The sequence below is a fragment of the Mangifera indica genome, chromosome 5, assembly GCF_011075055.1.
Source record: "Mangifera indica cultivar Alphonso chromosome 5, CATAS_Mindica_2.1, whole genome shotgun sequence".
In the NCBI taxonomy this organism is placed as follows: Eukaryota; Viridiplantae; Streptophyta; class Magnoliopsida; order Sapindales; family Anacardiaceae; genus Mangifera; species Mangifera indica.
Window position 1 is genome coordinate 15288846 of NC_058141.1, and position 14179 is coordinate 15303024.

Below are 14179 nucleotides of genomic sequence, written 5' to 3' on the forward strand. Positions count from 1 at the left end.
CATTTTCATTGTTTGCTCTGTATTTTGTTGTTAAAGATCGATGATGATTAATTCTAGGTATTTGATGGGTAGAAAAATAGAAATTAAAATAACATTCATTCATTAAATCTTTCTTTCTATATAACTATACTCAATTGTAACATCCAAGCCATAGAAACCCGATCTACCATCCAAAAAAAGTAACAAGAAATGCAAGCAGAACCAAAGTCCACAACAGCTTAAAAGATTGGGTATATGATGCAGTATTGGTGGGACTGGGTGCGGTCATTGGGGATGACAGTGAAGGTGGTGAAGCATAATTAGGAATGGAACCCGGTGCAGTCATTAGCGATGACAGTGAAGGTTGTGAAGCCTAATTAGGACTGAAACTGGGGCATAGGGTTACCATTATGTCAACCTTCTGACCAGCTACACAATGACCAGGAACATTTCACAAGAAATAGTAATGGCCAAGACCTTTGAGGGTGATAGAATCAGAGCCGGAAGTGTAGATAGCGATTGGAGATGTTGCATTACAAGACTGAAAATCTTGATGGGTTACGTGCTTGACATTGTGAAATTAATTGTTGTAATTGAATGTTGCGTTGATCATCAAAAGATTATCTTAAACATTATTGAACGAGCAAAAGGGAAAGACATTATATAAGCAAATGCATAAAAAGGAAAAAAGTTGGAAAAGAAGAAACATATATACTAATAACATCTCCAACATGGAAGTTCTTGGTGGAAGCCCACTTGTTGTAATCGATATTGCCCATAGCACCCCATCCAGCAGAATCACCAACTTTGTAAACAGCACCAAGAGAAGCTCCAAAAAATGTTGTCAATAGCAAGAAAGCAACAAAATTGTCATACTTAACGAAAGCCATCAATAATTACTAAATATCAACCCAAGTGAGCAACGAAGATTTCAAGAAAAGTGGAAGATCAATTAGTCTGAGCAAATCCAGGCTGCTTGGGCAGATATATATAATGAATTGATTTTTTTGGAGGCTTGATTTGGCAATGTAACGTTTTCTACATAGGAAATAAAATCAAGGAAGAATTCGGACTACAAACTCTCAAACCAACCACATGTATGCTCTCACACATAATTGACTATTTGATCGATCCTCTTCTTCTTCTCATGCTCTTGTAGGTTAATTAGTAATGGCTTTGGCAAACAACTTGGTTGCTTTCTTGTTGATGACAACTATTTTTGGAGTCTCTCTTGGTGCTGTTTATGAAGTCGGTGATTCTGCTGGGGCGGACTGCCATGGGAAATGTAGATTACAACAAGTGGGCTTCTTCCAAGAACTTTCATGCTTCTCGACTCTTTTACATAATACTTGTATATTTTGATCTCAACTACCAGTTTGCATAAATATACATAGTTACGCATATATCATAACCATGCATTATCTAATCGCTTAAATGCAGTGTTCAATTACAACAACTAATTTCACAATGTTAAACAAATATCCCATCAAGATTTTCAGTCTTGCATTGCAACATCCTTTTAGCCGTCCACACATCGGGCTCTGACTCAATCACCCTCAAAAGTCTTGGCCATTATTATTTCTTGGGTGGCATTGTGGGTCATTGTAAAGCCTTTGCGCCCAAGTGCCAGTCCTAATTATGCGTCATCGCCTTCAGGATACTCCCTTTCACATTGCCTACTCTTGTTATGAACACTGCTTTGTCTCTCCAATCTTTCCAGCTTTGGTCAACTTTCGTTACCCTCGCATTTTTATTGCTGCATGTTTTGAGTTGTGTTGATATGTTTGTTTGTATTAATTTGTTGGCTTTTTATCTTTAAAAAAATTATTAGTTTACCGCAAAAAAAAAAAAAAAAAAGTTCCTAGTTTGGTGTCTGTCAATTAAAATTTTGAAAAATTAAAACGGAAAAAGCAATAACAGACGTATTTATTTGCAAAAGAGAATTGAAGTTTGACTGAGGTATCCAACCAAAATAGATCCAATTACCGGTCCATAGCTATATTTTATTATTATTAATTAACTATTAGAGTAATATTTAAAAATTTATTAATAATTCAAAACTCAAAAATATCTTTAAATTATTATTTATAATTATATGATACCAATAAAATTATCTATAAAAGATAGTTTAAATAATAAATGGTTAGATTTCATATATAAAAGTATTTAAATTTCTTTTAATAATATTTTGATATTAAACTTTCAAAGTTTAATTTGTTTGTGTTGGTATGATTCGTTCCTTGAGATGTAACTTGTTCATGTTTGATATAATTAATTTTCTTTTGAATAAACAATATGACTTAAATAGGATTTAAAAAAAAAAATTATATAAAAAATAATTTATGTTTTTCATAATTTCCATGTTGACATGTAAGGGCATCGGGTTAGTTGTTGCGACATGACCCATATCTCTTTTTTTTTTTTTTTATAACTTGTAAAATTAACAGTTGTGCCAAAGGCATTGGGACAAGGCCATAGGTCAATCTGGTACAGTTCAATAAAAATTAATAAAATTTTATAATGATGAAAAAAGTATTAAAATAATTTAAAATTTTAAAATATATTAAAAAATATAAATGTGCAACTAATATTTAATAAAAGAAACTTTTTATTGAATTTATGACTCTGAATTTTTAAAGCATGGTCAATTTACCAGACTGGATCATCTTCACGTAACTACAAATGGTAGCATGTTGGTTGACTGCTGGTCATATCTTGCGCCTTATAAAATTAGATGATGAGCACTATCTGCAATTTGATAACTGGGTTGGTGGTCGCACGCAAGGACTCCTATTACGAGCCCTAATTGTAGAAAAGCATCTTTTTCTAATTCGTATCTTTGTTTTGCTTCAACCAATAACTTCAGAATATGAGACTCATATAAGTAGGCATGGAATTAAGGCGGAAAACTGTATTCCAAATCAATAGGCGACTGTCAAAGTTGTGGCATAATTATGGTGAAGAAAGTGAATCAGGTGTCTCTTAAAATAAGTAAGAATGAGTCGAAGAAGCAGCTCAACAACTTGATAAAAGTTTTGAGGCCTAAGGTCTACATTACTGACAGCTCCAACTTCAAGAGACTCGTTCAAGAACTTACCGGTAATGGCAGCTCAATTGTACCTTCCTCGTCATCTCTTACATCAAAACATCAGCAAGGACAAGCTGATCATCTTGAGTATAATCATGTTCCAGTTATCGATGTTGAAGACGACCATGGAGATCCCCAAAGTAGCCTGGAGGCAATATCATTTGACGCATCTCTCGATTCATTTGATGATGATTTATTCAACAACAACAACAACATATGTTTAACCGAAGGATTATTCGCAGAATTAGCAGAAAACCACCACGTGCAAAATTTGAATCATAACAAAACATTTGATGCATCATATCCGACGGAGCAATGGTTGGATTGGCTGGCTTGTCAAGATGTGGAGTCATGGCTCTTAGATATTGATCAACCTTATCCTAAATTTAATGGTTTTGCGGAGAATATTCAGGAGGCCAGCATATATGATTACGACTTATCTTGGCAAGTATCAGGAGGCGGTTTTTTCTAGCTAGTTTTCACAAGATTATATCAATGGCAAAGGCCATATATGTTATACAGTTTTTATTTTTTTAAGTCAAAGGGTACACTGATCATACTCATTGTGGAAAATTGATATTCATGTGATTTATTTGTTTGTACAGAAAGCCAAATTGGCATATTAATTTACTAATTTTTAGAGTATATATGGGATATTGCACATCAAGTTGTAGAAGATAAAAGTATGACTTTGTAATCAAGTTAAAGATAGTAAATGAACTTGCTGATTTGTCAACAGAATCAACAACGTGAAAAAGCCAGTTCCATCAAAAAATTATTACAAATTATAAGCACCAAAATTGATAGTTGGAAGAATTGTCACTGAAAATGAGTTATTTATCCAATAACAGAATCAATTCCCTTCTGTTATTTTGGCTTTACTGGTGTCTTTTGCTGAGGAGGGAGGCTATACAAGGATCTCAGCTGCCTGCTTATCAGTTTGCTGTTGTGGAGAGACATTTGAAGGTCCAAATTATCAGACCACCATTGCTCTATCCCGTGAGCCTCAAGAAACTTCTGTTTTCCCTTTGACATAACAAACAGCTTTGCTGCAGCATTCCCATTTGTCAAACTCACATTCTCCTTGTTAGCATCATTTTCGGCTGTGCCTTCAGGATCAGTGTAAGAACAACAGATATAATCACTATTGTTCACATACAAATGAGGTACCCATTTATTTAATTCAGCAGAAGTTTTATCTCCATAGAAATAATGTACCCAATTCTTTAATCCCACAGGATTCGTCTTCTCTCCCTCATCAATGATGGCCTGACTTTCTGCACTTGAAGGAAGCATTGATTTAACTCTGTTCCAAGCAAATGCTGCCTTTTCTCCCATGTTTCTAAAACTCATTGCCAGTGAAACAGAAGGTGGGTTAAACAAATGGGTGTCAACATATAATCCTTCCTTGGCTAATGCTTTTCCCACTTGCAGGGCAAAGCCAGCCCCAAGTGAATGACCTGCTACGCATACATTGTTGCTTCCATATCTAGCAGCAAGGGACCTTAAGGATTCCAGAGCACCCCTAAATCTGACAGAACCCTTCAAGCTTTCCCAAGCAAAAAAACGGAGGTCATCTTCGACATCCCTTCTTATGGTTGAGCTTTTGAGCAATGTTCCTCGGAGTGCTAAAACAGCTTTTGGTGCTCCACTGGGTCTAATAAGTACCAAATCTGCCATTGCTGCAGCTCGATCCCATTCTAGTATTGCACCATATATAGATCCATCTCTTTCATCAACTAATGTTTGGACCAACTTGTACCTAAAAGGTATCCACCATTTTGGAGCCAGAGCACTTGCTTCTGTTCTGTTCTCTTGCCTATCAAGTTCAAGCAAGTAAACTGCTTGTATGAAGCAGGCAATTACAGTTCTTTTGTGATTTGGATCCTTCCTGCATATACAGACCATCCAGAAAGGGAGTAGGTATTCCTCAAACACCGAAATATGTCAGAAACAATTAACACTAAATGCAATTTAATATGTAAATGAACATAAGTTCTTCTCATTATGCTTGACTAATACTTTACATTTCTACAGAAAGGTAAAAGAAAAATGAAACTTTTATCTATTTGGCATGTCAAAAGTTTCCCAAAGAAAAGCCGATAACTTGAAACACAAGGATTTGGACACTCTCTCACTCTCTCATCACTAAACAGTGCAAGATGTATCACGGGCTCATGATTTAGGAACTAATTCTAAGAAATTTTGAGATCTAGAAGTTTGCTACATCAAAAAATTTCCCCTTTCTTTCACAGTTCACATAATTATTTGAGAATCCATATGATTGCAACACACAGCAAAAGGAAATAATAAGGGGAAGAAATCGGAGAGGATTAAACCACAATGTGTATAAGACCCTCATATAAAAACTTCACAAGCTAATTGTCAGCTACTCATATATGATAGACAGAAGTAAACATAATTCTTAAATCAAAAACCAGGTATGTCAACCCAATTAAAGGAGAGACGTGTATAAGAGAGAATACGCAAAAAAAGATTGATAAATAAGACGGAAACAGAATAAAAAATGATCAATTCAATTAATCGCTCATGTCAGATTGTCATGGCGAAGCAGACAACAGGGAGAACACTGAGTGAAAATAAAATGAATGCAATTTGTAAAGTCAAGAATTCCATAATAAAAAAACTGCTTTAATGAAACAAAAAGCTACCGGGCAATGGTTGGTACAGCAATGGAAGTAATTTAGATTACAAACAAAATTAGATCTCCAACAACATATTTTACCAAGAAATTGGCAGTAAAGCAAGCGAAAAAACAGGGAAAGCCCACAATATGCAATTACAGATTTAGCAAATTAAAACATTACCAAAAATATCCACTGGTTACCAGAACTACCACTAACCATTAATAAACAGAAGTCCTACCAAAATTATGCCCGAAACAATCTCAATTTGATAAATACAATACCTTCTATCAACAACACGAAAATTCAGTCGGGTCAATCACAAAGTACAGAGGCTATAAGGTTAAGAAGAAAGAAAGGTACTGACCAACTAGAGTTAATAAGATCTCTCCAATTCGGAGAAGCCACATTACGAGGTCCAGAAACGTGGAATGCATATGGGTGAGCTTCTTCTTTATCTTTGACCTCCCTTGCTGTGCCCTTCTGCCCCATTATGGTTGTCTCCTCTGCTACAACTTTTGCCATCACCACACAACCCAACCTTCTCTAATCTCTATTCTTCCTCTTCTTCTCCTTTTTTCTTCTTATTTTGTCACATCAAGAGGTTCTGTTCTGAGGGTTTTTTGTTGTTTGAAGGCTTTTTTACAGGGCATCAGATTCCTACTCAATGGCCCATTGCTTAATAAAGGCGCTTTTATTAGTTAAAATAATGTAATTTGAAACGCCTGAATTTGTTATGTAAGTCGCCAACGGTCATATTTCTTTTTCGTTGTCGATTCCGACGTCAATGACGTTATTACCCTTCCAAGCCATGTGGTCCTTGTATGAATACAAGAAAAAGTGTCGACGGTATATTGTATTACAGTTAAAGCATTTAATCAACAAGCAGAGTTATCCAATGTAAATAACTTTATACCTAAATAATAATATTTATTATATAATTAAATAATTAAAAATTAAATATAAAATAATATTCAAACATATAATAACATATCATTATACACATAATTTTATTCTTTAATATATATATATATATATATATATATATATATATATATATATAAAATTACGAAAAATTATATTTAAAGGTATTATTATCGTCGATAATCACTTCTTCGCCACTCTTACAATGTTGGTCAATTTTGGTGGTGGTAGCTATTTATTGTTGTTAACAGTGATTTCAATCAGGGTAAATATGTGTCAATTTGTGTATCAATATTTAAAAGGTAAACTAATATTCAATTATATAACGATAAATTATTATTAGTATTTAAATCGATACTTATTATAAATATATATAATATTACTCTCGAGATGAAATTCTAGACAGAGTAATATTATATATACTTATTTTATATATATAAATAGATATACATTTATATATGTTAACATATAATTAAGTGTTATTTTTTTCTTATTTTAAAATCATTTAATTATATAATAACACATATCAAATATATACTTATTTATGTATTTAAAATGCATACAGAAAATTATATTGCTCTAGAAAGTACAATAAACTGAAGAGAATCCCATGTTAGTTGAAATGAGTTACTTCATCAGGTTTCATGGTCGATTCTTTCTACTTGCCTCTGGTTGAAGGCTCTTTTATCAGTGGGCCTAGACAGTTCATTACCCAAAATCACTCCTTGCTTTTGTATATATGCCCATTTGTCTTGAAAAAAATAGAAGAAAGCAATTAAAGAGATCTGAGTTGTGAACATTATAGTCCAAAGGCGTACGCTTCTAGATGTCTTTTCATGGAAAGCTTGCAATCCAGTATACATGTTGATTATTCCCAGTAGCGACACAACGGTTCCCACCAACCAATGTGCCAAAAACCACAAACTTCTTCCTTTAGATCCCCTGTAGAGAATTTGTCACACTCAAAACAATGCCTAATTCGGAATTGTTGTGAAGAATCTTGACGTTTACCTTTGTGGGCGAAAGAACCCCATCAGGGCCTGCAACCATATGATACCGTATAACGCTACCCCTAACTTCTGATGATGATTGCTGAAGGAGTTGTTGAAATTTCTGAAGGAGAGCACCGCCCCTGCGGTGGCTACAAGTACAGCAAGTGTCTGCAGTTGAATGCATAATAAAACTCTAGAATGGAACAATTGCCATGTCTATTCATAATAATCCCCTTAATCAAATTTGTCGGTAGAAAGTTTCCTGGGCGTTTATTTAGTTATGAAAAGAATGGTTGGTTATGTAAATTAAATGCAATTTGCAAATCAGTCGATGACACTAAGTTTCATAAGAACCCTTCATCATGAAAAGGAAAAAAGAGTTGGCTATCTTCCTCCAATGGATAAAGTTCTAAGCTTTAGTGGTGCGTTTTTCTAATTCTGTGGAGATGTTAATGAATGAAAAAGAAATTATAAACTGTTCAAAAAAGCTCTTATTGATCATCCTGGATCCAGGTTGTTGAAAAACAGGAGGAAAAAAATAAATAAATAAACTTGCCTGTGAAATTGCATGAGCATAGAAAATAATTCTGTGTCTTCTTCCAGATTCGATTCTGTTGGACATTCTGATAATGAGTATCCCAACAGGTATCAAGAGCCCCATTGAGGCCCAGAGGAGGAACCCATGGACCGTAATCTCAAATAGCAGTTTAGGACTCAACTGTAGTAATCAGGCAAAAAGCAAAAACCTTTGTTAGGAATCACAAACAAAAGATCGTAATATGAAAAACAAAACTCAATATATCTGGAGTCAGTATCTAATTAAAAATAGAAAAGTAAACACGTTCAGAAAGTTAGTTTCATTGGTTCAGTGATAATTAAAGAGTATTATGGAAAAAATAAATCTCCAGCGGGTACCTGATTAATGATGCCATTGTCGATCGTGCCATTGGCTGTGGTATTCGCTTGCTCTAGAGAAGAACTAAGAGATGGTAGAACCAGAATGGTGCCGAAAGAAACCAATTTCTGCAGAACTTGCATCGTTAATTCTTCCTCGACGAAGAGAACAAGCTCGGAACAAGAGCTGAAAAAAAAAAAAAAGGAAAATTCTTTTCTTGTTGAAGCGATCTGAGTTTCAGAGACAGACGATCAGCTAAATCTAATGCAAAATGGATCAATAGAAGGAATATTGGATCAGCACCAAGCTAATGAACAAAGTCAATAAGCTCAGCATTGCATGTTTTCTCGACCACATACAAATTATATTTGAATCCACTAGCTATAGAATATTTGAGCGAAGTATACAAACTACCTTGTAGTCGACGGGGAGAAGTGGGATGTCTTAAATAAATTAACTTGAGTGTGTATTGCATGGAGGTTGATGGCATTGTAGGCGAGAAAAATTGAGTGAGAAGTGGGTAATGGCATGGATTACAATTTAAACCAAGTGGGGTTCAAACAAATGTCGTAGCTAGCCAATATTTCAAAGGTCTTGAATAATAAAGAGTATATATACAGAGAAAATGGATTTTGGCAGGCTACACAGGTAAAAGCATTATCTTCTCTGCTTCCCACTAGTGGCTACCACAATTATACTTGCTTGAAACAATCCAATAGAACCGACAAAAGCAGAATACTAAATTTCTCATAGCAAAACAAAACAAGCGCGACTATGCAGTTGCATTGACGTACTGCATGCAATGACGACTGCATTTGTTATATTCTATGAATGTAATACATTAATCTTCATTAGATAGTCAATGATACCAAATCAAAAGCTCAATCACTTCATTAAAAGGTGTGATCACGTTAGTCTACAACTAGTGGCCTGTAAGGATGATGAAAACATTCTACTTCCTAATAATTTTTTTCCTTATTGCTTTGTTTTCTACTTTTCTTCATTATCATCATCACTACATACTGCTTGACTTGTTATATATCTAATATAATAACCAATAATATCAAAACAACCTAACAAGGCTTTCGTTTACATGGATATATATATATATATACACACACACAAACACACACACTTACAAACTAAAATCCAGAAATTGAAGAATGGAAGAATGGGGCATTAATGGAAAGAGAAGAGGTGGAGGAAGCCCAGTTAGCTAGCTTAATTATACAACTTTCTAATTCTAGATGTGGCAAATCATTTTTTTTTTTTTCTGGGTCCTTTCCCTCTTATCAACATCTTGTTTTAATTATAATTACTATTCTTAATGACAACATATCAATTTCTGGATCCTTTATTCGATATTTTCTGATAAAAAGGAAGAAATTTAAAGGAATGCTAATTCAATAGGAATCATTGATCTGCCAAGATTGTTCTTAAGCTTAGTCAAGTTACTTGATGTGTGGTTGAAAAGAGAAAAATAATGATACACACAGCTCATAATATACCGAGGACGAAAATCTTAAAGAAAATGTTATTTCCATTGGTTGATCATGCTGACGACAATAATTATGTGATAATTTATTAGGGATAATTACAACATGTAAATATTAATTAGTTTTCTTATAAAAGAGGATAAATTATGGCTCCTCCTCCACAGCTCACACGAGTTAAGAATAAATACATAATTATTCAATCGATTCATAATAATAAGAAGTTGCTGTAAATAGCCATAAAGCCACTCTAATTAGTCTACAAAAATCAAGGTCGAAGACGAAGACCCCAGTAATTATATGTGTTGTTAGCATGTCACATGTGATTCAACAGCAATGTCCAAAATTGAATGATGAATTTGAAGTGGTAAGGATGAGCACTGTCTTAGGTAATTTTATATTTGTAATATTATATTTATATATATTTATATATATAATTTAAATATATTAAATAAAATTTAAAATTATTTAATTATATAATAATATATTATTTATATACTTAAATTATATATTAAAAAAAATATATATAATTTTATTAATTCTATATTTATCCGATTGGATGCTTATTAATAATATAAATCTCTAACTACAGCTTCATTTTTCAAAGCCCGAATGAATGTTTTGTCCTTATAAGGTCTTTAATTATTAGGAGAATAACCTATTTTCTAACCACTTTATTGCTTTTCCATTGTCAAACTCATTATAACATATTTGACTACTAAATTTAATTATATTATAAAATAAAATTATATATTTATTTTAAATATATAAATAAATAAATATATATATTTAATATATATTATTAAATTAAAAATAAAATAACATTTAATCATATAATAATGTATCATATATATATTTATTTATATATTATTATAAAATAGACTCTATATTATAATCTATATTATTTAGTAGCACTAATTTTACATATACAATTTCTGAAAAACTTTGTGCTTAGTTTTTTTTTTTTTTTGTATAAAAATAAAAAAATAATCATTATAAGAGATCAATAATTAAATTCCACTTCAGATTTAACGTAGCAATTAGTGTTGGTTTTGATAAAGAAGAAACCTCATCCATTGTTATAACTTACTATAAGTGTTAGGTTGTTGCTGCTTGCATTGCACGGTAACTACTTGACACATGATGCTTGCATTTCTACGACTTAATAATTTTGAAAAGATTCCAGTAATAAACAAGGTTGGATTTGAATAGATTTGTTTGTGTTTGGCTTATAGTTTGCCTCGAATCATCTTCAAGTATTTCAAACTTAATTTGATCACAAGGTAAGATTTGGAATTCGTAATGGCTCGGCTCAAAACTCTTTACGAGCCATTAGAAATTTTTGCCATCTTAGGATTGCCTTCTAGGTTATTCTTCCAAGCTCGATATTTGGTTTTCATTTTTGGTCTTTGCTCTTATTTCTCTGGATTCAAACCACCCTATTACTCTTTTCTAAATCTCAATTTGTGACAGTAACGAAAGATTTTGTTCCAGATTTTAAGAAATTCTCGTTGGAGGGTAATTTATTTTCATCAACACTGCATATATTCTCCAGTGATATGAACTTTGTATTTTCTTGCCAGTTTTTTGAGTTATACTTGTTGGATCTGAAGCTAAACTCAGAAAATCTGAAATTTTTCTTGATTAATCTGAACTATATATATATAATCAAGTTAGATCTTAGGCATAATATCAGACAATGAATTGACTACCATAATATCGGATAAAATAACTGACGAAGAATTCAAACAATACAACAAGATAAAGGCATCAATTCAGAGAAACAAATAGACTCCAATTAAGGCAAAACCGACCGGCAAGAATTAAGGATATGGAGGGAAAACTGGAAACTAAACAGGAGAAAAAACTATAGGAGGAGAGAATAGGAGGTGAAACACAAGGAAATATTCAAGGAATTATCAAGGGGCCTTGGGGCAAGGTGAGGACTGGCACTCTGATTGCCAGAACATTTTTTTTTTTTAATATTTGTCTTCATTATCTTGTAATAATATGTGACGGTGTGTAAGGATTTCTGATCACAATAAAACAAATTGTTGTTGTTTGATTGAGTAAAACTGAGTTGTTAGGGAAGTTCTACAACAAATATCATGAGAAACAGTTAGAAGAAAAAGAGAATAAAAGGCAGACAGTCGGAGAGAGAAGGGGGGATTAATTGTGAATGATACTTCAGGGAAGGCTTTTGCCTTTTTCGGAGAGTACTGGCACTCTTGAATTTGTCTAATTATTGTTCATAGTTTCCTCTCTCTCTCTTTTTTTTTTTTAATTTGTGATACCTTAAGCGAATCCCATATCGACAAAGCACGGGAGAGATGTTGGGTCTATCTATATATCCTATATTGGTTTGTGGTGGGAGAGTTTGATTGGTTAAATAGTTTGTGAGCTCCTTAACTGTCAAGACGCGTTTTGAGTTGCAAAGCCCAGAAGCAAACCCATGATGAACTGTGTGTTCAAAGTAGACAATATCTTGACAGTGGGCCGGGTTATTGGACCAGAGATGTTACAATTGGTATCAGAGCAGTTCCGCGTGTCCTCTTGAACGATGGTGGGGCAAACCTCAGCGAGAACCCTAAGTCCTGTAAGGGGGGTATATGTGATACCCTTAGGCGAATCCCACATCGACAAAGCACGGGAGAGATGCTGAGTCTGTCTATGTATCCCACATTGGTTAATGGTGGGAGAGTTTGATTGGGTAAATAGTCTGTGAGCTCTTTAACTGTCAAGACGCGTTTTGGGTTGCAAAGCTCAGAAGCAAACTCATGATGGACTGTGTGTCCAAAGTGGACAATATCTTGACAGTGGGTCGGGTTATTGGACCAGAGATGTTACATAATTATTCTAGTTGAGTGAACCTAACAGCAACACAAGATGAAGAATTCTTTGCATGAGTGTGTGTAGGATTATAAATTCTATCACTCAATTAATTTACATCCTCATTCTTTTATTTTTAACTTGTCTCGTGTGTCTGAGAAGAGATGGTATGGGCTTAAAGTTTTTGCTTTGGCTACAGTACAGATTGGGGTGCTCTAGAAAAGTTCTCAAAGGAGAAGCGACCACCAATTGGTGAACTTTCTTGCTTCCTGTTTAATTTCTGAAAAAAAAAAAAAATTCATCTACAAGTGGGAGTTGCTACCTGTTTGGACCAAATAGCATTTAACGTACCAAAATTTACTCTGTTTCTTTTTTTATTATTATTTTGGTTACTGGCACTTATCCAAGAGCCCTTGAAATGATCTATATTTTCTTGTTATTCTGTGGTTAGCATGATAATTGAACTTGTTTGTGTTTACCATCAAACAGGGTACAGGCCATTTTTGGAGGCATGCGTAGATGCAGATGTAAAAGGCGAAGCTCTAAAATACATCCCCAAACTAGTGGATCCTTAAGAAAAGGCTGGGGTAAGCCATACTTCCCAATTTTTTTCTGCTGCTTGCTCACACTTCATTATTTAGTTCTTATTTGATTCTATGGCTACATATTTCTGATCTGACATCTGGAGTATATGTGAGCTCAATTTTTGGGTTGGAAATTGGAATAGTAGTTTAAGATTCCCTGTTTTCTCTTGTTTCCTCTGCTAGCCAATGTGGTATTTTGGTGTAAATCTTGCTTTCTTTGAAAACAATGTGAAACTCGGCTCTTTTGTATGTTATGCTTTGAAAGCGTGTAACAATGCACGTGCTCATGCGTATGTTTGATTTTGAACAGGCTTATGCTCACATTGGTATGGCCGAGCTGCACATGCTGCTTCACAGGCAAAAGATAGTGAAACTGACATTGACATTTGTACAAAATGCAGTAGCTTCATCAATTTTCAACACTCTAAGAGATATATTATCCTTGCAAAGTGTTTCTTAATACTGTATCTTGGCTTTTTCTTTCTTCTTAATTTTGTAAGTTTGCATATTGTGCGCATATTCTTTCTAAGATCATATTCTGAATGAATGTACAGGTAGAAAGACTCATCTTGCAGAAATGGCGTTCGCTTAATTGAAAAACTGTTGGGAATTGTATATCAATTTTCATTGTCGTATTAATGGGTGGGGTGTAAAAAAGTAGTGCAACTCACGAAATCAATCAAAATTGGTTACTTTTACTGTAATACATATTCATGCAGGCAAAAGGGTGATGGTTTTCTCTGCTTCCTC

General features: G+C 33.8%; 3 protein-coding genes across 3 annotated transcripts; 1 reads left to right on the forward strand and 2 right to left on the reverse strand.

Moving 5' to 3' along the window:
- Nucleotides 1-3735: 3735 nt before the first annotated feature.
- Nucleotides 3736-6395, reverse strand: LOC123216184 (GDSL esterase/lipase At4g10955-like). Its single transcript, XM_044636568.1, has 2 exons — nt 6080-6395; nt 3736-4958 (listed from the first exon to the last, which is right to left on the reverse strand). Exons 1-2 carry the CDS (start codon nt 6235-6237, stop codon nt 3935-3937), a joined length of 1182 nt encoding a protein of 393 aa, XP_044492503.1. The 5' UTR covers nt 6238-6395; the 3' UTR covers nt 3736-3934.
- An 828-nt stretch (nt 6396-7223) lies between these two features.
- Nucleotides 7224-9083, reverse strand: LOC123217685 (cytochrome b561 domain-containing protein At2g30890-like). The gene is made up of 4 exons (XM_044638786.1): nt 8544-9083; nt 8181-8346; nt 7648-7819; nt 7224-7578 (listed from the first exon to the last, which is right to left on the reverse strand). The coding sequence occupies exons 1-4, from the start codon at nt 8664-8666 to the stop codon at nt 7272-7274; spliced, it is 768 nt and encodes a 255-aa protein (XP_044494721.1). The 5' UTR covers nt 8667-9083; the 3' UTR covers nt 7224-7271.
- A 3793-nt stretch (nt 9084-12876) lies between these two features.
- LOC123217673 lies at nt 12877-14018 on the forward strand. Its single transcript, XM_044638768.1, has 3 exons — nt 12877-13097; nt 13335-13432; nt 13740-14018. The coding sequence occupies exons 1-3, from the start codon at nt 12919-12921 to the stop codon at nt 13973-13975; spliced, it is 513 nt and encodes a 170-aa protein (XP_044494703.1). The 5' UTR covers nt 12877-12918; the 3' UTR covers nt 13976-14018.
- Nucleotides 14019-14179: the final 161 nt, after the last annotated feature.